This window comes from Callorhinchus milii, unplaced genomic scaffold, assembly GCF_018977255.1.
Source record: "Callorhinchus milii isolate IMCB2004 unplaced genomic scaffold, IMCB_Cmil_1.0 Scaffold5, whole genome shotgun sequence".
Taxonomy (NCBI): domain Eukaryota; kingdom Metazoa; phylum Chordata; class Chondrichthyes; order Chimaeriformes; family Callorhinchidae; genus Callorhinchus; species Callorhinchus milii.
This window is the reverse complement of record NW_024704746.1, coordinates 63,571,895-63,594,510: the sequence shown is the minus strand read 5'-3', so window position 1 is coordinate 63,594,510 and position 22,616 is coordinate 63,571,895. Positions and strand designations below refer to the sequence as shown.

The following is a 22,616-nucleotide window of genomic DNA, read 5'->3' as shown; positions in this document are numbered from 1 at the left end:
ATAAATCTCCATTACTTTATTACGACTCCTAATCTTTGTGGATTGTTCAGCTTTTGCCCATCTACACACAAATGTTGCTCCATATTCCTTTCCAAAGAAAAAGTAAAGCTGGTTAACAAACAAGCAAGTGTTCGGAAGTTAGTGTACATGGGCTCAATAAGTACTGTGTTTTCAAATCAAGGAAAGCAGTCACAAGTACATATTCTTTTGTTACAGTTCCAATCATGAGGCAGGGACACTAATTTGTGCAGTCCAGGACCCTGAAACACATGCGATTAAACACCACAACAACAAAATTACATTTATAGAGTGCCTTTCACGTTGGAAGGATGTCCCAAGGCGCTGGACAGTCAGGGGTCAGGACCCGAGCGTGGGGGAGGGGTGGGGGACGGGTGAGGGAAGGCAACTGAGGTACGATCGAAGAGGAGGGTCCTGAGACCGGCCTTAAGGGAGGCAAGGGAGGAAGCGAGGCGAAGGGGCTGTGGGATGGAGTTCCAGAGTGTGGGGGCAGAGAGACTGAAAGTCCGGCCACCGATGGTAGGGCGGGTCGGGCGGGAGACATGGAGCAGGCCGGAGCCCACTGAAAGGAGGGAGCGGGCAGGTTGGTAGGGAGTCAGTGGGTCAGAGGTAGGAGGGGCAAGGCCATGGATGGCCTTGAAGGTGAGGACGAGGATCTTGAATTCGATTCTCTGAGGGATGAGCCTGGTGAAATGCTGTACACTGTCCTTGGGACATTCTCCCGACATGAAAAACGCTTTACAAATGTAATCTTGTTGCTGTTGTTGGTGCGCGAGAGTACACGAGCTGCAGAGTTTTGGATGATCTGCAGCTTGTGAAAGGAAGAGTTGGGAAGGCAGAAAAGTAAAATGATGTAGTAGAGGTGTATATCTATAATTGTACCAGTTAGGATTAACAACAACAACAAAATTACATTTGTATAGCGCCTTTCACGTTGGGAGGACGTCCCAAGGCAACTTATTACAAATTAACTAAAATACTATTACATTCTGCTGCCCTTTACTGAAATGAACTCACTGTGCATTTGACCAGTTTGGCACAAACAGAAGAGATCAGTAAACTGGATAAAGAAGCAACTTAAAAGGCTGTTTCTTTGAAGCACAATGAGGCACTGTTTCAAGGAGCTTTTTGGGCTGCACAATACAGGTATATTTAAATAATGATTCATCAATTGCTTTCAATTAATCCTCTTGTAATGGGACAAATTAAATTCCTTATCTGTGCATTTTAAGACAGATATTTACTCTAAGGTTTCCCTTTGTAAAAAGTTAATGAAACATCTAAATGGTTCATTACCACACAAGTCAAATATGCCTGCTGAAGGCAAAGCAATTAATTTAATTTGTTTTTCCTTAAGGCGAAATAAGTTCATTCTACCACCATGCAATATTAAAGAGATTGCATGAACCAGAATCCAGAAAAGGTCTCTTTGAAAGGTATGAAATTATCACGGGTTGTGCCAAAATAAGGTTACAATCACCAGATTTAAATCAGTGCTGAATACTTTAAAAAAAATTCTGGTATATTTCTGCATGAAATGGTTTCAAAATATTACTTCATCTGCACCAGGGTAATGTCAGAAGCACCACAATTATGTGTTGTACAACAGCACTTCAGGATAAACTATATCATGCTGAATGACATTTACATTTTTTAAGGGTGTGAAATCCAATCTTCTCTGGAATAGCTGTGCACTAAATGCTGTAAAGGTAGTTGATCTGCCCTCAGGAATTCATTTAACATGATCTAGTTCAAGGATTTTCAAACTGGGGGGCACACTGTTGGGGGGGGGGGGTGAGAGTAGAGTGTCAGGAGCGGCCGGCCTCAGAGAAAAAAAACAATACAACCAAAATACCGGTTCATCCTGTTCCTTGCAACTGAATTATCAACTGGGGACAAGAGGCCAAGGGGGTAATGAGCAGGAAAAAAATGCAGATCTCGTTTACCCTGAAGTACTATTTTAATGTTCCTATAAGGTGGGGGGGGGGGGGGGGGAAGAAGTGAGGAATAGGCCTAAGGAACAGAAAGTTTGAAGGGTGCTATATAAATGCAAATTGTTGGTATTGCTGTTCTTCAGAGATAATGAACAGCAAGGGATCTGAACCTGCAACTTGTTTGGTTTTGTGACCTAATACTGCCTTTACACAACCCCAAAAGGGACATTTCAACTATCCAAAGATTAGCATGATTTTGTATCAAATGCAGAGCTAGTTTAGCAAGAACTGGCAAGCTTCGATCAGGATTTGTATCGGCAGATCAAAAGTCTCCATTTGCAAGTCTTTATATCACTGCATTTATAGAAATTAAATGTAAGTGAAAAACATAAAAGCACTTAAAATACTTTAAATAGAAGTAATGGAATTTTGGTAAAGCGCTATAATCTCTAGGTGAAGTTTGGCAATAGGTTAAGTTTACTGGATAGAAAAGAACATAAATAAGTTTAGTATATGACATACAAGTTACACTTCCATGTATGTTTTTGTCTTTTTTAGCAGAAGTGAATGACTTGTAAACGAAATTTCCAACATCTGTGAAAACTTTAAGGGTTGCTAATAATTCAATTTATATATATTAAGCAAGGATCAAGAATTGCACACAATATGGTTAAATAAAATAGTACTTTCTGCAGTAGAATTCTATGATCCATCAACTATGCCTTTGCTTGGATGTAGTGTATAAAACTGACCTGAATTTGGTGAGTGTTTGACTTTGTCCGCAGTATTCTACTACAAAAGACAAAGTCAAATGCTCCAAATACAAACAAACAAAATTACATTTGTATAGCGCCTTTCACGTCAGTAGGACATCCCAACGTGCTGGACAATCAGTGTTTTGGATAAGGCCTGGGGGCAGGGGAGGGGGAAAGGTGGGTAACTGAAGGCATGATCGAAGAGGGTCTTGAGATGGGTCTTGAAGGAGGCAAGGGAGGGGGCAAGGTGGAGGGACTGCAGGATGGAGTTCCAGAGGGTGGGGGCCTGCCTGCCAATGGGTCGTACATTAAAAATCATATATACCCCAAATACAGCTGACAATGAACTTCTCTCAAGCATACATACTGTTATCATTCCAATGAAGTTCAGGAAGCGCCTACCTGAGCTGTAGCTGTCTGTTGAGGATTGGGAGATTGAGCGAGAAAGTGAACGACGACCTATTTTAGTTGGACGTTTGTTGAATTCTTGTTTTTGGTCTGCAAATTGGATCTGCTATTCAGTAAGCAAAATGGAAAAAAAATTAATGTAGATTTTCAATTACTATGAACGAGCAAGTTTAATAATGCTTACAAAAACTTTAATTGGATAACATATAAATGAGTGTACAAACATGCTGAATAATATTTCTGCATTTTATATCACAAAGGGAGATTTAACAGAAAAACATTAAGGTTACGCAAAAGACTTGCAAGCAGAAACATTGTGTTTTCAGAGAACTATCTTAATATAGATCCACTGGATCTGGATAGGTAATGAGGTTCTTCTAGTCTAATGGAGAGTGACAATTTCACAAACACAAAAAGCACATTTTACTAGCTATGTAGAACAACAATCGTTACCTAATACTGTTCATTATTTCAAAGTGCATCAGCCCGAACATAAAAATCAGGAACTACAGCATTCCAAACCAACATAAATTGCTCTTCCATAAAGTACACAAACAATTTTTACCTGTCCCGTGTCAGTGAGATTACAGCAAAGCTTTTAATTCACCATTATGCTAAAGTCAAGGTCAGGTATTCTCGCTTGCACTATACTGCAGGACTCCACAATAAACACGCCAAAAGAAATCTGGTCACTCAATCCATGACGTTTTGTGGAATACTGCGAATTGGCTGTCGAAAGCGCTATATCAAATGTAAGGGTTATTATTATTATAAAAATATTGAACTCCAACTAATAGATCTAATACATCAGAAACAAGTACACCAAGAGATCAGCTCAGAATGACATAAATATGGGCAAAAATTCCTCCCAGTATAGGTTCACACAAGACAAAACCTGATGAAAAGCCCATTCTAATCTCTACAATCTGATAACAGATAAAGTAAAAAATTCATAACAATGCCTTTGCACATTGGCAATGATGATTAAATATATAAGTATATTTTTTTAAATATGAACATATAAATAAAAGTTCAGATTAACGATATACAAATTGTTCAACCCCCACACCACACAAAATTCCTAAACACATTCGAGCAGCTATAACCAGGTTGGCTGAGATTCATCCATCTTACCCGTTTCACAGGGTTAGATGTTGAAGAAGGGTTCTGTCCTTTTAACATGGTTAGATAATCCGTAGCTCAGTCACTCCCCAACCCTAGTTGTTACCATTCAGTGCCATGACTCCAAATTCATAGGTTTGCGATACAATTGCATCTGATGCTGCCTGATCTGTACTTTAATATACCAACTTTCTTTGGTACTTGGATTAGATGCGCTTATAAAAAGCGGACTTCCAGACTAATTACCAATTGGCAACATTCATTGGCAGAGAATTAATGGCGCAATTATGTTAAGCTACTAAATTGCTTTTAGTCTGAACAACTAATGGCATTGTTCCATTAGAGCATATAAAATCTGGTACGCGGTATTGGATTTGGACCCAGAGAACATCAAGGTGGCTGGCACGTTGCAAGTCAAGCTGTCCTGTGGAAGTCCCCCTACCATCAGGAAGGCAGATGTCCATCAGATTGCTGATGAGGAAACTCTTGAGCTGCTGAGAAGCATTACCAGTGCAAAAATACTGAACATTTGGCAGGCAGACGAAAAAACACAGATTTACCACCAATTAGCAAGCAATCATATTCTGTGCCCCTAATATTTCCTCCTGCGTAAGTAAGTACCTTACCGATAGTAAGATACTTAGTTGATCAGAGTTTTAGATCTTAACTAGATTATGTGCAAAACCGACCAGAAAGAACAATTGAGTTCCATTTGGCGAGTCCGTTAAAAACAAATCATGCACTTCTCCATCTCTCATACACTCACGATTAGAATCTCGTGAACATCAAGTTTCAGCCCACAGTGAAATTTAAATCAGTGTGCTGGTCAGAAGCACGTCATACAAACAGTAGATTGTATCACAATGTAAAAAAAACTAGAAAGTTTACCTTTTTTTAAAATTCCTTATTAAAATTAAATGGTTACTTGAAACAAGTTTGAAAAAAAGTGACCAATTAATCCCATGACATATGTTTTGAGCTAGCTACATAAGAAACAAACAACAACAAAATAACAAGAACTTTACATAGCATTTATCAAGCTGGGCAGCATCCCGGAGCTACTTTTCCTATGTAGCTAATTCTTAGCTACGTAAGAAACAAACGCATTGTGCAATAGGAATAGTGGAATACGTCTTAATTCTGTAGTACAAAAGTATTGGCAAAAATGTATTAACAATGATAGAAGCCCAGTCAGAAGATAGTCTTAAATCCAATTTTTGCTCATATATTATGGTATCAGTATGACTCAGACATCTGTATTAAGCTTCAGGTTAATAAATAATAATCCTTGCATTTGATGTAGCCCCTTTCATGTTGTTGAGCTATCTCAAAGGTTTACTTTATCCTCTACTATAGGTTACCATTCATACACATTAGGGAATAAAACTCACCCTCCAACCAGGGCTTTGAAAAGCAGAAGTACTTTCCCAATTATCCATCCTTCAGATTTGTTGCAAGTCAGCCTTTGCCTCAGATTCAGAATTAATATTTCTCAGCTCCACTGGTCAAACAAAGCTAATCTAGCAAAATCCTGAAGTTTTTTTGGGGGGTTGAGAGCTTAAAAGCAAAATTAGAAAAAGATTAAAGCCCTTCCGCACAAAATATCTCGTCATTTAAAGCTTGATTCTGGTACTTCGCTAATTTTATTTCCCGGATTACAGGAGGCAGCCTTAAGAGGATTGGTGCATTTTCAACGCTACTAAACACACACAGTTTGAGCAAGTAACAAAGAAATCTATTCATTTCAGAGAAAAGCCAAGTCCTCGCAATCATTGGCAATGGTTATTAATTGAAACAGTGGACAAGCATCGTGCTTACGGAATCAGTATTGGGCAATTCTTAATAGAATACTATTCTCTCCGTATATCACAACTTCATTCAAGCTGCTTTCTAAAATACACACCAAATAGAAATAGCTGTAAGTTTGAAAATATTGATGGGTTTGAGACACCCAACCCCCTGGCCAAACCACAACAACAACTTGCATTTATATAGCGCCCTTCTCACAGGGGATAGAGTCCCAAAGTGCTTAAATGATGTTAATATTAATTGAATGTAGAAAGAAACAGCTTGAGGTAATGGCTTTCACCTAGCATTTCTTCTTACCTTCCTCCCCAAACCGAATAGAGACACAAGGACACAAGGTCAAACACCCAATTCCGAGCCACAGATTTAGCAAAAATCCTCAGAAAGAGATGTTAATAATAAATGCAGGTAGTAAATTCAACAGGGTATTTGACAATCTCATTTATAGTACGCCACCCACCACGAGGCACAGACTGATTCATTGTGAAAGAACAACCTCCAACACCTTTCCTCATGAAGATAAGGAAACCATATGGATGTCAGACATAAATCTTTACCTTGCAGCCCACGGAGCTTGTGAGTGTTATCAACTCCATAATTAACATGCAATGGTAAATTTTCAGGGCAATCACGATCACATGAAAAATTGAAGACAATGATTATTTTGGGGACCAGTTGAAAAGCAATTATCCTGTTTGGTCCTGCACATGCCTAAGTAAGTCACTTCTAACAGAAACAGTTTCCAACATTGGTAAGTCAGAATGATGAAACAAAAAGTCTCTCTGACCTCCTCATTCCCCAATCTACCACCCAGCGCCTCCACTCGACTGGCACCGGCCTCCTGCGTGTCCCTCGTGCCCTCTGCTCCAACATTTGAGGTTTCACACTCAGCCACTACGCCCCGAAACTCTGGAACACTCTCCCTCAATCCCTCCGCCTTGCATCCTCTCTCCCCTTTTTCAAATCCCGCCTTTTTCGATCATGCTTACGGCCACTCCATCCCCCCCTCCCCCGGAGTCAGGTTGAGCCACTGCAAAGCCCTCTGAGACTCTACCCTGTGTGGAGGGCGCTATATAAGTGCAAGTTGATACTGGGGTTTGCTGGGGATTGAGATCAAGAGGGTGAAAGTAAAGGGATGGTGGGGGGGAATGCTGAGGTTTTTTCACATTGGTAAAACATCTCAAAGCAATTAATTGACTAAATAGAGATGGTTCCTTTTGTTTTAATGCTTTAAGGATACTGTTGAGGCACCATGGGCGACATACAATTGGTGCCAACCAAACACTCAACTTGGAGTCAGAAGATTCAGGGTTTAAACCACACGATAATGTCTGACCTAGATCCATTATATTCAGAATGTAATATAATAATATGTCATTCACTGAGTGGATACAGGGTGCTGCAAAAGAATATCCTTAGATAAACAGAGGAAGAATCTAATTAGTCAAATCATTTAAATATAAAACAATCATAGAAATGTTCTCTACATTTTAAAAGGTTAAAGCATCCTAGCAATATTGCACTATTGCAGATTCGTAAAATTGAGATTCTTTGTTCACACCTGTGAAATTCCCTACTTCTAAACAACTTTGAAAAACTAGACCTTATAACCTAAATGTTTCCTGTTCAGCCACTTCATACTTCACATCAATAACAATACAGAGGGTTTTTTATATAATCTTCAAACAATACAAATACTGATGTAATTAAACCCTGAAACGAGAAACAATTTCATTTCACACTATTTTTCACACTCACCCAAGAACCATGGTCACCAATTCGATCTGGAAATTCCAATCCCTTTCACAGCAAATAGCACTCCCTTTCCTCACAATACAACTATAAAAAAAATTGAATGGCCATCTTATATATGCTAATGTTTAAATTGAAGCATTCAGTACAAATTCCTTCCCCTAAAAAGAGCTTGTTGAGGACGGAACTGAGGAGACCAATGAGCAGGGCATTGGAAAAGTAGAGTATGAAAGCAACAATTGCTGGAAGTGGAAGAGGGTTTCAGCCGTGTGAAGGTAAGATATTGCAGAAGCAGGCAACAGACCAACTTAGCACAACAGCAGCTCAGGTCCTGGGGCTTTTTTTAAAATATAACTTCATCTTATACTTGGACACATATGGGTTTTTAGAATATATTTTTAAAAGATTAGTTTCTGTGCAAGCAGTTCTTTCATTAATGAAAGCTATTAAACAAATAACCAATGCACTTAATAACCCCCAAAATAAAAGGTTTAAGTTTCCCAACACGAATAAACTAATGCCACACGTACTAGTAGTTTAATACAAGCTGCATAACATACACTGACTGGTACAGTGAAGATCTTGTCCCAAAAAATTCTGCACTTGCTGATTTCTTCTACAAAATTGTACATTTCACACAATTCCAAAATTCATTTTTTTGTACTTATGGCTGGGGAAAATATTCAGTTTTGCTATAGTGCAATATAAAATTATGTTGATAAGAATTAACACATTCTTATATTTTCCTTCTTCGGTATATAAAGGTAACAAAACATACTTTTTCTGCACTTTACTCAGCACAGACCACTCAGAAATCACCACGAATGGCAGCGAGTGAATCATCAACCAGTAGGAGAAAGGGATAACTCAGGGTTTGTTTTAAAAAGAAAACTTTTGTAATGCTTCACCTAGCAGCCTGAATGCCGATAAAGGGCAAAGTTCACCTGAGGTAGGTGTACCTGAATTTCACAAAGCCATTGGACCAAAACCTCAACCTCACTGCCAGGAGTCAAAAGTTAAACCACTCATCTGAGAACCACCAGACGCCTCAGCACATCAACATTAAAACTCTTTTACATAGCTTGGTCAAAAGGGAACGTTTTTGTTTGGTTCGGTTAGAATACTTAAGTCATTCTCCACCATTCAAACAATTTTAGAATGAGGTACAGACACGCAAGCAAATGCACCTAAATGGATAATCTCTTATCACTTGCTTTAAGCAAATTCTGACCAATTTAAACCTCAAATCAAAATACATATATACAATAGACAAAAAAGGGTTCTAAAAAAACGGATCTTTAGAAAAGCGCCAATTTATTGCAGCCCATTCGGTATATTTATTAAAGACAGAGGGAAATGAGAAGAATTACGTTTGATTACAATTTCATTCAGATTCAGCAAGGCTATCTGATCACATTTATACTGTACAAAATAACCACCAAATAAATCTACATCGGACTAAATTGCAGTGTCACCTCTGCAAATACCTGTTCAATAAAGTAGCGGCCACTACTTGATGAGAGGTCAAAGAAGGAGAGGACCTTCTTCATCCTCCTTACTGCAGACAACTTACAATGAGACAACGTGGAGTCGACATGATTTCAAGTTACTGAAAATTAATTTAAATACTCCACCTCTTTACCAATTGGTGTGCACATTAACAGAAGAGTAACAAGATTGTTAGAGACTGTATGCTCTCAGAGAAGCGTACCAGCTGCAAAACCTATAATTACAAATGAGCAGGAAACAATTACCTATTGAGACTGATACTAGAACATTAAAAAGAAATTGGATAAAATTTGAAGAGGACAGGTATAAAAGGGTACATAGAAAGAGCAGGAAATTGGGATTTGAGTAGTTAGTTCCAGTGGAAGAGATAGCATCAAATACGGTTTCACAAACCAAGAAACCTTTTGCTACAATTTTTATGATTCTAGGTATTATGTAACAAACTCATTCCAATGGCCAGAAAAGGGAAAAAAGAATCCATTTAAACAATAAGCCCCAAATTTTTAAAACAGGCTATATATTATAATAATAATCTTTGCATTTGATATAGTGCTTTTCACGTCTTCTAGGCATCTCAAAGTGCTTTACAGAATATACTGTAAAATGAATTGACTGTATGTATATTTGTGGGCGGAACGCAGCAGCCGATTGAGCACGGCAGAGTCCCACAAACAGTTGTGGACTCAGTGACTAAATTATTATTAATATTTTTTGACGGATTATTATCCTCGGAAAAGTAACCCGCCAATCAACTAACAAACAGGTTCCTATTTAATGCAGGTAAACAGAAACGTGTGGAGTAAGGAATCTTCCGCAACTTGTCACCCTACCGGGAATAGAACCCAGGTCTCTTGCTTGCAAGGCGAGCGCTCTAACCACTGAGCGCTATAGTAATTATTCTACATTACTGAAGGTACCTCAAAGCAATATTTAATTTTAGGAACAGTTTTCTGATCCCATACTTAGAAATATTTAAATATGAAACAATTGAAATCCTTAAATTGATTTGTAACAAAAATCATCTTGAAATTATTGTATATACTGTGAGCCAATAAATATAGCAATACAACTAGGCATTTTGTTCTTCCAAACTTGGTCTGCACTTGGATAGAGCATTTTTGAGACATAAAAACACCAGAAGGAAATACTGGTCTTAGGATAATCACTGCTGGTGAAAACAATTTGAGGTGAAGAATTAAGTGGTATACAAGACAAGTGTTTTTTTAAAATGCAGTGTAACCATACACTGAATAAGTCTAGCAACAATGTACATGGTCACATTTTAATGAATGCTTTTTGCATGTAAAATGGAGATCAACAGCTGTCTGTCATATACAACCCATAGGAAATTACAAGTGCATATCCAGGTGTAAACAAAACGCAAATACTGCAGATTCTGGAACACAATCAAGGAACGGATAGCAAAAGACAGCAGGGTAAAAGGGAAGAACGAAAGTCACGCTGAAGAGAAAAGCAGAACTTCTTCAAGACATTCATAGAAGAGAAGTGGCATATCCAGGTGTATGTGTTCTGTAAACTATGTGTAAATACATGTACAAAAGGAATTACAATGAACAATGAGAATGAGTTATTAATTATGTATTTAACTACTAATCCTTTTAAATTCTGCCCCCCACTATCAGATCATGTACTTACGGTTACACCTGTTTCAAGCAATATAGTGAAACCTCACAATTACATTTTATGTCCCAACATCAGCTGCACATCAAGTTGGAATGGCTGTACCCTTCAACGTATGAAATAAAAGAGCAGTTGTGTGTGGAGGAACATGGAATCTTTTGTTAAGAAAAACTGTACCAGAATGCATAGATAAGCCTCCACATGTAGGGTGGTCCAGAACAGTCAAAGCAAGCTAGAATGGTCAGAAGTAAAATAATTTAATCCAAAAAAACAGAACATTTGAATGGAGAAATGCATTGTACTGCATTACAGTAGATCTGTGGAGGAAGCAATCTCCCCTTCTCTTCCTTCCCCTCAGATTATAGGAGTTTATAAAATTTAATGAACCAAAACATCTAAATTACAATTGCTTCAGAAGTAGCATTTCACATGGCATAAAAATGGAAAAGTTTGTATTTCAGTAACCTGACTGAAATAATAATTTTACCACTGGACTGAATCCATTCACATCCATACAATACTCTTCTGATAAAAAAAAATACTTCCTGGAATTTTTCCCGGGACAACAATTTCCCCTTTACAAAGATGCCTAACGCAAGCTGACTGGACCAATGCCAGCCTTGAAACACTAAGAGAGTGATGAGAAGAAATTAGGTGTTACAGGAAATCTGGTTCTTAACAACTGAAGCCTCAGAAGACCACTTTTGTATCTCCTTACTTAAGCCTTATTGTTTCAAAGTTCCATAATGAAATTGGGAGGCCATGCACAAAGCTAATTGAAGGCTAAAATCAGGGCAGCGAAAATACTGTGCTGTTACGACATAAGGAAGGATTGTGCATTTATTTCCAATTCACTAACTCAAATAAGCTAGCACATTATAAAACATTGTATCATTAGCAAATATTCTACAAGATTTACCATTTTGCAATAGTGTAAAATAAAAATATAAAATAAACAGGAGAAATCTGGGAGAATGGCAGGAGTACAAACAGCAATGCTCAAATTAAAAGTTACTCAAATCTTTCCCACTGTTTGTAGCATCTGACACTCACGATATGATCATCTTGCAACTCAATCTATCCCTACTTGGTAGACACATCACATCCACGATAAATTTCAACAAGGACTATCGAAAGGAGAGCCTCTACATCCAAACCTTTCAGTCAAATGAAGGTTTGTACCCAGAGCACTTTGCAATCCTTCTATTTCAGATATGGATTGTTCTGCTTAATACATTTCCATCATTTCCTATTTCTATCAGCTCTAATATCTTGTTACATCTACTCCACTCATACGGATATTCTGTCTACGTGCATGCCAGACATCAAGCCTGATTGAGCCATAATTTCCTGCAGCTGAACGTGGACAAGACAGAAGCAATCCTCCGAGGTTACGACCAACATCTCATTTATGATCCTGACCTCCTCAACCTCCCTGAACCAGTGCACAACCTCTGCATTTAGTTCAATCCTTGGCTCTTTTTCCCCACATTCAATCCCTGACCAAGACCTCCTTTCTTCACATTCACCAGATCGCCCTCCTTTGCTGCTCTCGCACCAAACTCCGTTAAAACTCTTATTCACCTTTGCTACTGCTCGACTAGACTTTTCCATCACACTCCGTGGGACTCCCTACTTCCACCATCCATTAGCTGCAGCTGTTCCAAACTTCTGCTGCTGCATCCTCACCTGTACTACACCCTTCTTCATCCTCCACACATCCACCCAGTCCTCGCCAGGCTCTACTTGCTCCCCATTTCCCAGCGTATTATCGTCAATGTTCTCACCCTCATCCACAAATAGTTTAATGCTCCCTCCTTCTACCTCAACATCTTACAAGTGTACTTAAAATTCAGGTTGCATCTGAACAAGCAACAACAGTGAACAACACGAATGTATTCCTTCAAACAGCTTAATTTCTTGAGTACATACTTTAGATAAGCATAGAGAATAGAGAGGTGGTATTATCTCCACAGTTGGAAGATGAAGCATCCCAAGTTAATGACTGAGGTTTAATATAATTGCATCAACTATAGTTGGAATGGATTCATTAATTTTTTTTGGTAAAAGGAAAACATCTAGTGGCAATCAATGACAAGTCAGCTGGTGCAGATGATATCAGTGCTTACTCGTAACGCAGCCCCCCCATTCTCCATTACTGCCGCAATTTCCGCCTGCATTGAATCGCTGTAAACGTAGTCTTGAGCTGTTGACACATGCGCAGAAGAACTTAATTTCCCGCAATTCGATTCCAACACTTGCTAATAAGTGTGCATGCAGCAACAGGTCAACACGCATTGAATCATAGGAAACGTAGTCTTGACCCATCACTGGAAGCACTTACCGGCTACAGTGACAAAGTACCGCATGGGCACTTAGCAGCATTTTTTAATTATGCGTGCAAAGTGTAGATTATTGATTAAATCAATTTTACACGACTTATACAAGTTTGTCTGCAACTTAGGTTTCACGTAAGGCATATTAAATGTTATGGTCCCGACTGACAACTTGTGAGTTTTCTGTATACTTTAAACCAGTTTTGTCTCTTATTGAGCTTAAAAATGTTCATCTCTGCTCTTCTCAAATTACAAACTACTGAACTTTGTACTTGTATAGGCATAGCCCAAGAGTAGGCTGATCAAATCCACAGACTCACCTGTGGTACCTCTGGGCACGAAACATAGTCCCCTCCAGAAGGATAAAAATATTTGCATTGGTAGAAAACTCCATTACGTGTAGTCTTATCTCTTTCCAATCCCGACAAAGTTTTTTTTCCTGCTCCAGCTTCTCAAGACATTGAATCTGATACTACATCCAGATTTCTATTATTCATGTGGGAGAATTCACAGTAAGTGTTGGCAAGCTATGTCACCACTGGGTTATCATTGTCAAGAACAATCTTTCTTCAAAAGCACATCTTCAACAAAAATCTATCAATAAATTGTCAAAAACAGGTCAATTTGCTCATTTCTCCCCTCTCTAGTGTTGCATCTAGTTTTAGTACCCCCAACTGGCTAGGATCAGCTATTGCAGCACTGACCAGCATCAAATCCAAGACCTTTCAAGTCTATTGGACTACAATAGGAGAGGATTTTAAGAGCATCGGAGCAAACAGCAAGTCTCCAAAGCCAAGAAAATAGACATCACACAGACTTGCACGCACTCAGATGCAACTTAATATTGTACCAGAATGATGAGGTTCAATGGATGAGAAAGATATTTGAACTAAGCAATCATTACATTTCATTTTGCTGAAAGAATATTATGGGGAGTAATCAGATTCATGAACAACAAAGTACCTATTGTGGTTTTTTTAAAGTATAGTCTTATTGTAAGACACAGTACTTTACTAAAATTAGAAACCAACCACAGAAAATGCATTCAGTATATTTTCACTGGAATACTTCACAATAAGGTATCAACAAACAAACCAAAAGAAATTCTCTGCAATCCATCTGCCTTAATTAAGGAAATGTCAAATGTTATTGATCCATTAGGACATTTACATCTACAGTATCCTGTACTGGATGTTCCTTCTTTGTCACAAACTACAACAATGGTAATGATGTTACACATACATAGTATGATTAAGTCCTACAAGTAAACGTGTCTTAACATACAATATATAGGATACTTCACTCTGGATTTTGTGCAGCCAATCTAACCTGGAAATGCTTGAAGCACATGATTGTACTGGAAGGGGTGGGAAGATGGAGGCGTAGCAGGTGGAGGATCAAAAGCGATTTATTCAACTGCACTAATGTCTCTCAACTTAATACGGACAAAGCATTAAAACTTTGAAACCTCAAACCATAGCGCTAATATTTGATTATTCTCTAGGACAATTTTCAAGATGCTATACCACTGTGGCAAAACACCGGTTCCTAATGTAATTTATTTGTGGAGTTTGTGTGACCAGTCTACTGTATTCATAAGGCCACCATCTTAGAATACCATCTTATTATTATTATTATAATACAATATTATTCTAAACACTCCATTGCCATTGTCAGTAGATTTTTGGGAATACAGAAGTTTCATGGTCTTACATAATATACAGAAATTTCACAAAAGATTTTCAATATATTATCAATTTCAGCCAGCACGAGAGGTCAGTAATTTCTCCCAATAGTTTTTAAACAGTAACTAGAGCCTTGCATTGCACTTCTTAAATAATTCAAAGATACAACAAAGGAGCACCTCTGGAGCAGAATACCTGATTGAAATATGTGGAACCTTGTTTCCGTTTCAACTTTGTGAGATCACTTGATTGCTGTTATCAAGAGGGACAGAATTGGATAAGACTGTACTCCTATTTTTGTCATTCTGAAGGAAGCAGAACGACCACAGAAACAGGGAGGAACTGGGTTTGAATGCACTGGATTTGAATTTGAGAGAGCAGAGGTGTTCTATTGTACCAAGGGCTCTGGATTTCGGGGGGGGGGGGGGAGTTTAGAGGGGTAGCAGGTGGAGGATCCAAGGAAGACAAGTTCAGAGGACAAGAGGGTGTTTGAGGGGATTAATGGTGATTTTTTTTCTGCAGGAACAGAATGAAAATAGTGGAGGGGTTGGCTGAGGTGAGGGGATATAGAAGGAGAGGGAGATGAGAAAGAAATAGCTTTCTCAGGGCTGATAAGCTTGGAGACCCCAAGGCCATGGGTGATGAGAAAACCGAGAGGAAGGCCACGGTTGTGGGTGTAGAGGTTTATATAGAGGCTGAGGTTCAAAAGGATGAGGAGATGGGAGCTGAGGAATCAAATGAGTTAAAGAAGGAGATTGAAATTACCCGTGATGAGAAGGCACTTGGTGCAGACGCAGAACGAGAAGAGAGATGTTGACAGGGAAGGAGCTGGGTGGGTTTTTTTTTGGGGGGGGGGGGGGGAAGGGTGACAGACTAACAAGATCTTGAAAGAGAGAAGAGAAAGTATACAGGATGAAATGCTTGAAAGAAGGGAAAGAAACAGGAAAGGACAAAAAAATAGACCAAGCAAGGTTAAGTTCACAGCCACACTGCCAAAGTCTGGGCAGGGAGTACAGTGGCAGGTGTATCCAGGTAGTGAGGCCTCATTGAGGGGGGAAGGGGATCACCTGATGCAACCAGGTTGTAGGAGATTGATGTGCTCATTCAGGTTGAGGCTATGTATGGTGACAGCTTTATTTGAGAAGGAGCGGACAAGCACATTCTAGTGATAAGTTTGCTTTCAGTGGTCTCCAGCAGTTAGTTTCAAGATTTTTGTGTTATTAAAGGTGCCTGGAAAAATGCTGGAAATTTCTCCCTCCCTCTCTTTGTCTAAAGGAATCCAAAAGGTATTTGTATTGCAAAAAAATGTTTTTTTCCACTGCTTGAGCTGAATAACTACAATAAACCATCAGTTTGAAGCTTGTTTCCTTCCATAAGCAGTAACAATCTGAGATCAATACTTAACATGAAAACCTGTACTATGGTCTGGAAAACAATCCAGCCAGTTTGCAATTCAATTTAGAAAACCAATAGAACCTGACAAACCAGATAATGGAAAGGTAACCTCTCCAAACAATCTCCTCCTCCAGCTTCTTTGGGTGAAACAATATCTCCTGCCATTTAACAAAGATGATAACCCTAGACAATTAATCAATCAATTAACCAAGGGTTGCCTAGTGACTTACAGGAGAGCTAATGTAAAATTGTTAAAGTTAAAACAGAGTTCTACAAAAACTCATCAACTGAACAGAATGATGAACAGAGGGGACCACGACTTTCAATTAATCATTACACAGAAATGGTCGGCAAACAGGTCCGAGCTCCAGGGATGCAGCAGAGGGACTTTCTTTGGCTCATTTGCAAAGTCCAGGATCAGGTAGTGGCATCACAGTGGCAAACACATGCGCGAGGGGACATGTGTGAGGTCCTTGGAGCTTAACTGGTTCCAAGGACCCCACGCAACATGTCCTCGCCCGCACAAAGCTCTGTGACCTAATCATCTCCATCCTTGCCCACCTTCCCCATCCCCCAGAAGATTGAGTTCAAGATCCTCATACTCACCTTTAAGCCCCTCCAAGGTTTTGTTCCTAACTATCTCTGCAACCTATTAAACCTTTAACAACCTGTCCACTCCCTCTGCTCAGTGGACAATGGTCCATGTCCCTCGACCTACCTGCTCCACCATCGACAGTCAGCCCTTCAGGCTTTCTGCCCCCATCCTCTGGAACCCCATGCTGGAGCTCCTCCACCTTGCCCCCTTCAAGACCCATCTATTTTACACAAAGCACCAATCATTCATGTCACGTCATTGCTCATGTTGACTGCTAAGTCATTACATTGCTTTGAGATTTTCTCCCAATATGAAAGACATTATATCAAATGCAAGAATTCTGAATTCTAGTACTTGAATTAGTCCTTAAATCCCTGCCTTTGATATTTAGCCAACAAAATATACAGTCAATCTACTTTACAGTATATTCTGTGAAGTGCTTTGAAACATCTCAACAACGTGATATGGTGCAATATCAAATGCAAGTATTATTATTGTTCCTTTCATGTCAAGAGGATGTCTCACACAATATATTATAGTGTAGTGACTGTAATTTGTAGGCAAATGCGCAGCCAATTTGTGTACTGAAACATTTTACAAACTGACAGGAAGGGCATTATTGTTATTTGGAGGGAACATAAGACAGGGCGGGTGAGAGATATTTAATGTCCATCTGAGCAGGCAAATAGGCTTAATGTCTCATCCGAAATTCAGCACCTCCAACAATGCAGCATACCCCAGCATTTTTTGGTAATGTCAGTTTAAACTAACTATAACTGTTCAGTTTAAACATGGGGCTTGAACCCAAAACCTTCTGATATAACTGAGCCAGACTGAATTCTGAAACCTCAATTGTGACATTGATTCAGTATAATTATATCAGAATGAAATTCCACAGAGAAGCTCGGGGTTATGTTCGGGTGTGATAGGACACAGGTGGATGCCAGTAATTCTTTTCACCAGTGACTTCTATTCACAGCTGGCCCATAAGGTAATAATTAGATGGAGGAGTGTAAACTGGTTGATTGTGACATATGCACCTGTTGACAATTTGCTGAAGAGAAGTATCAGCAGAAAGCAGATTACATACCTGCCCTCCAGTCTCGAAAAAAATGGGTGTTTGGTGGGTTGGAGAGGAGGATGGAAATAAAATATTGTAACGATTGGCATGGGGTGGGGAGTGACCACTGAAGTTTTTTTTAAATCCAAGAATTGTTTTGAGTACAGCATCATTAATTTGGTCCGTAAAATGAATCTCAAATGGTTACTTCTTAACACTTGATATTCAGTTCCTGAGCACAATGACCTTAGTGTGTTGCTGAATCGGTTGATGTTTACATGAGAACCAACACTCAAATGGTCAGGTTTTCATTTTTACCCTAATTAGGTACCAGCCCTTTTAAGTCAAATGCAAGATGCATAATATTGAAGTACCAACATATTGTACTTTGTTCAAACTAATTGCTACATGCTAAATTCTTGATCTCAACCACAATAAACACCAAGCTGTTCTTTATAGGTGTGATTGGCAGATCTCATGCACAATATGCAAGCTAGTTTCAGAGGAGCTTCAACTGCCTGGAGCAGTTTGCTTGCAAAAAAAACACACTAAGAACAAAGGAAAATCACTTAAGTCAGCATTTTACGCTTGCATGGAGTGCAAAAGGAGGAGATTAATGCTTTTCAGCAAAGTTTCTGATTTTGATAATTCAATCTTTAATTGCAGAAAACTATTTTGTAGTTTTTTATAAAGAGTTTTGCAGCACTATCCAAAAATCTTGGATGCAGCAATGGCCCCTTCCACAGCTAAGCAGCCTGCAAACAGAAACTTACTCAAATTGTGCCTGTTCTGACAAGGCACCAGTAGATTAATCAAGAGTCAAGTGCCTTTGGAAAGTAGATGGTTCTACAATTTAATCAAGAAGTCCAGATAAGATCAAAGCTACAAACTTTGCCCTTGTAGTTTACAGGTACCTAAACCGATTAAACTGCAATTACAAGCAGTTTTAAAATGAAATTGGCTGAAGGCAACTAAAAATGCCATTGTGGAATCATACTCCAAAATGATTGACAACTACTTGAATTTATAATTGCCTTTCATGCAGGACAGCTTGACTGACAGGAGAAATAATGTAAATTTTGCAGTGCTAAAACAAAAATACACAAATGAAAAGCTTTTTCTAAACTGTATTACAGCACAGAATTTCGACCACGTCCAAACTGGTCCTTATTATCTGCTAATGATTGAAATTTTCCCCAGCCACAGAACAGGAGGGAGAATGTCATCAATCATGCTGCAGTGTCAATGACCCTATTGCTCCCCATTGTATCCTACTTAAATGAACCATACCTACAACAAATACCCTGATCTGGTTGGAATTTATAGAATTAAATTAATTCCCTTCCCCAGAAATTAGATGTAATCCTCCACACCTCCTCAGCTCCCACACCATTATTGTTAAGCCCTTCAGGACATCCTCCTGATAATGAGTCATAATGTAAATGTAAAATTGTATTAAATTTAATTTTTGAATAGATCAGAAAAACTATTTATATGTGTATGTGCTGGCTTCTTTTGAGACTTCAGGTAAATAACAAGAGTATACAATCCTTAACTGGTGGGTCACTAATATTGAGATCTGTGGCACATTTGGGCCATATGCTTCTTTTCACTCGACTACTTTTCACTGGACTGGGGAGCGGCTGTTCCACTTTCAGCAAGTGCATTCCAAATCTTCCCTCTCCCACTGCAGCCAAATAAAATCCAAACCAGCTCCTTACTCAGCTTATTTTATTGGTACCTGCCCCAATATTTGCATGCCTCTGGGCCTTCTGGACAGTAAGAATGTTAAACCCTGCCCATTTGAGTGTTCTGTTTATAAACGAATATGGGAATTTTACAACCACAAAAGATCTCAGGGCGCTTCATGCGCATGGACCTGTTGTCTTTCGCAAGATGTGAACGAAGCCCCAACTAAACATGCCTTAAACAGTACTTGAATATCTACTCCCAATGATTACATGGACAACTCAACCAGTGTACGTACATACCTATGTCACTTAAAAAACTCATTACTTGGACACCTGCTCATACAGTTTCAATTTAATACAGCCCGACCATACAGTACAAATACGACTGTAAATAGCTTTAATCGCCAAAACAGTCAAGTAAGGATTTGGTCCAACTATTATTTACGCATTTTTTTCCCCCCCACTTATCACAACCGAACTCCGTCCACTGAGGTAGTGTACTAACATCACAACAGAAGGGATGAAACTCTTACCCATCCATACATATATATGTATACATACACACGCACACACACATACATACAAGTAGTGAGTGAACCATCGCAAAAGTGGGCAAGTAAGAATAATCCTTGCATTTGATATCGCGCCTGTTCACGTCGCCGAGACGTCTCAGGGCGCTTCACAGAATGCACGGGTTGAGCGGACTTGACTTGACTGTATATTTGTGGGCAAAACGTGGCACAATGACACAAAAAAAAACCACCCACCCACCCTGCCCTGGAGATCATCATTCACTACCTGTGTGTGTGTGAGTGAATGAATGAGTGAGTGAGTGTGTGGTGCGAGTGCGTGTCGTGAGGTAAAAGGCTTCAATTGATCAAAAGGATCGACGACGATGAAGTGCCGGGGAGGGGGGGGGGGTCTGGCGGATGGATGTGCGCGCGGTCTGCCCGCACCCCGCCGGTGACGTCCCGCCTCCTCTCTCGTGCGCGCGGCGGGAGGAGGGGGGGGAGCGCGAGGCCTAATCGCTCATTTTATTCAAACACGGCGTTCGACGGTTAACCCTCCGCCATCGAAACATAGAGACCGGCCGACCGGCCCCTCTCCACCGCCCCCGGATAAAGCACGCGAGCCGTTTAATAAGGAGATATAATACACACGCACATATACATCTGTACATTCAATCAACCGAAAGAGCACAATAAAACACCACACGGGTTTAATCGCCGCAGAATGACAGCGGCGGAGGCGACCCACGGCCGCCGGTTCGGGTTCCGCTCACCTTCTTCACGGTGCGCGGCGCCTCCATGACGGTGCCGTCCGGGTTGAAGGCGTCTCCGTTCTCGGCCGGTTCGGTCCGCTTCATGGCCGACCTGGTGTCCTTGTGTGCCATCGCCGACGACGACGGCCGCGGCAGTGGCGGCAGATGCTGCCTGGCTTCGTCCGACATGGTGATGCCCGTGACCGCGGGCTCCGCTTCTTTTGTCTGAGCTTTCGCCTCGGGTTTGACTTTCTCGGCGACGATCTCCTTCACCTTCAGGTCTTTGAGTTCCACCTCGGCCATTTTGGCTGTAACCACCTGAACCGACATGTTTCGGGTAGGTATTATTCGTGTGTGTGTGTGTGTGGGTGGGGGGGGGGGGTATAGAGGTTGTCTTTCTCTGTCTGTGTGAAAGCAGCCGAGTCCCTCCGACTGTTCCTTACACACACTCTCACTCTCTCTATCTATCTATCTCGACCAGTCTTGACGAGGAAACCCGAAGCTCCTCACGCTGCGCATGTCCCGCCACATCACCCGCCTTCGGGAGATGTAGTCTTCTCGGCGCTTGTCCTCGCCTCTCACAGCCGGCGGGGGGACCCCGGGGACAACTACATTTCCCACAATGCCGCCGCTCGTCGATCCAACCCGAACAACCCCACCACCACGCGCAGTCGTCAGAGCCGCAATGCCTGTTGGGTACTGTAGTGCGACCTCTCGTGGTGCGGGACGGCTGCGAAGACCAGCGTCACAACTACTACATCTCCCAGCCTGCACTTGGTTGGCATGGTGGGTGGGGGTGTGTGTGTGGGGGGTGTCTGTGTGGGGGGGTGTGTGATACAATACAAAATTGCATTTGTTGTAATAATAATCATAATCCTTGCATTCGATATAGCGCCTCATATCAGACGTCGAGACGTCTCAAAGCGCATCACGGTAAAGTGTAGTGACTGTGTACTTTGCAGGTGGAACGCGGCAGAGTCTTTCGTGTCAGGAGGACGTCCCCAGGTGCTGGAAAGTCAGGGATTTGGACCTGGGGCGGTGGTGGGGCGGGGGGGATTGGGATCAGAGAGGGTGGAGGAAAGGGAGGGTAGGAGGGTGCCTTGAAGGCATGGTCGAACAGCAGGTCGAAGAGAGATGGGGTTCCAAAGGGTGCGGGCAGAGATGGAAATGTTAGTGTTTTCTTGTTGAATTTCAGAGGTAGGGGAAATTTTTCAGAATGCAGTTGGTGATGGGGGGAGAAGGACATTGTTTTTTTTGTTATTCAAGGGCTAATTGTGACAACTTACATGGATAGGCTCCAGCAGTTATCCCAATGCACGCTCTGGGTTCCCCAAGCCTTGGCTCTTGCCAATTTTCACCTAATGTTTTCTGGAATTAGATAAGCAGGATGAGTCTCCAGGGAGAGATAGTGTGCATTCCATTCCAACAATCAATCTATCTCCATGTGAAGGGTGGGATGCATGGAATTCTCAGTTTGGTTTGAATGGTGATGAGTTACCACATGTGTCAGGCACCCAGCTGACCAAAAACAATTCCTGTCTACAATCAACACGTGGAATTATGTGAGATTACACCATTAAGTTTGATTACTCACTGGTACCTGAACACAACCACTGCAAACTACCCTGTCTGCCCTTGAATTGTCACC

At 40.6% G+C, this 22,616-nt stretch overlaps 1 protein-coding gene across 6 annotated transcripts in view; it reads right to left on the bottom strand.

Annotated features, from left to right (window-relative positions):
• The window catches only part of ahcyl2b (adenosylhomocysteinase like 2b), a 53,536-nt gene extending 32,121 nt beyond the window's left edge, over positions 1 to 21,415 (bottom strand). For 3 of the 6 annotated variants that reach the window (XM_007890862.2, XM_007890860.2, XM_042334792.1), the window contains exons 1-2: positions 20,990 to 21,340; positions 3,110 to 3,221 (exon numbers count right to left, since the gene is read on the bottom strand). In XM_007890862.2, the coding sequence (XP_007889053.1) occupies positions 3,110 to 3,221; positions 20,990 to 21,298 (421 nt within the window). In that variant the 5' untranslated portion in view covers positions 21,299 to 21,340. Of the gene's footprint in view, positions 1 to 3,109; positions 3,222 to 20,989 lie in introns of all 6 variants that reach the window. The other 3 variants (XM_007890859.2, XM_007890861.2, XM_007890858.2) reach the window with 2 other exon arrangements.
• Between the last annotated feature and the right edge of the window lie 1,201 nt (positions 21,416 to 22,616).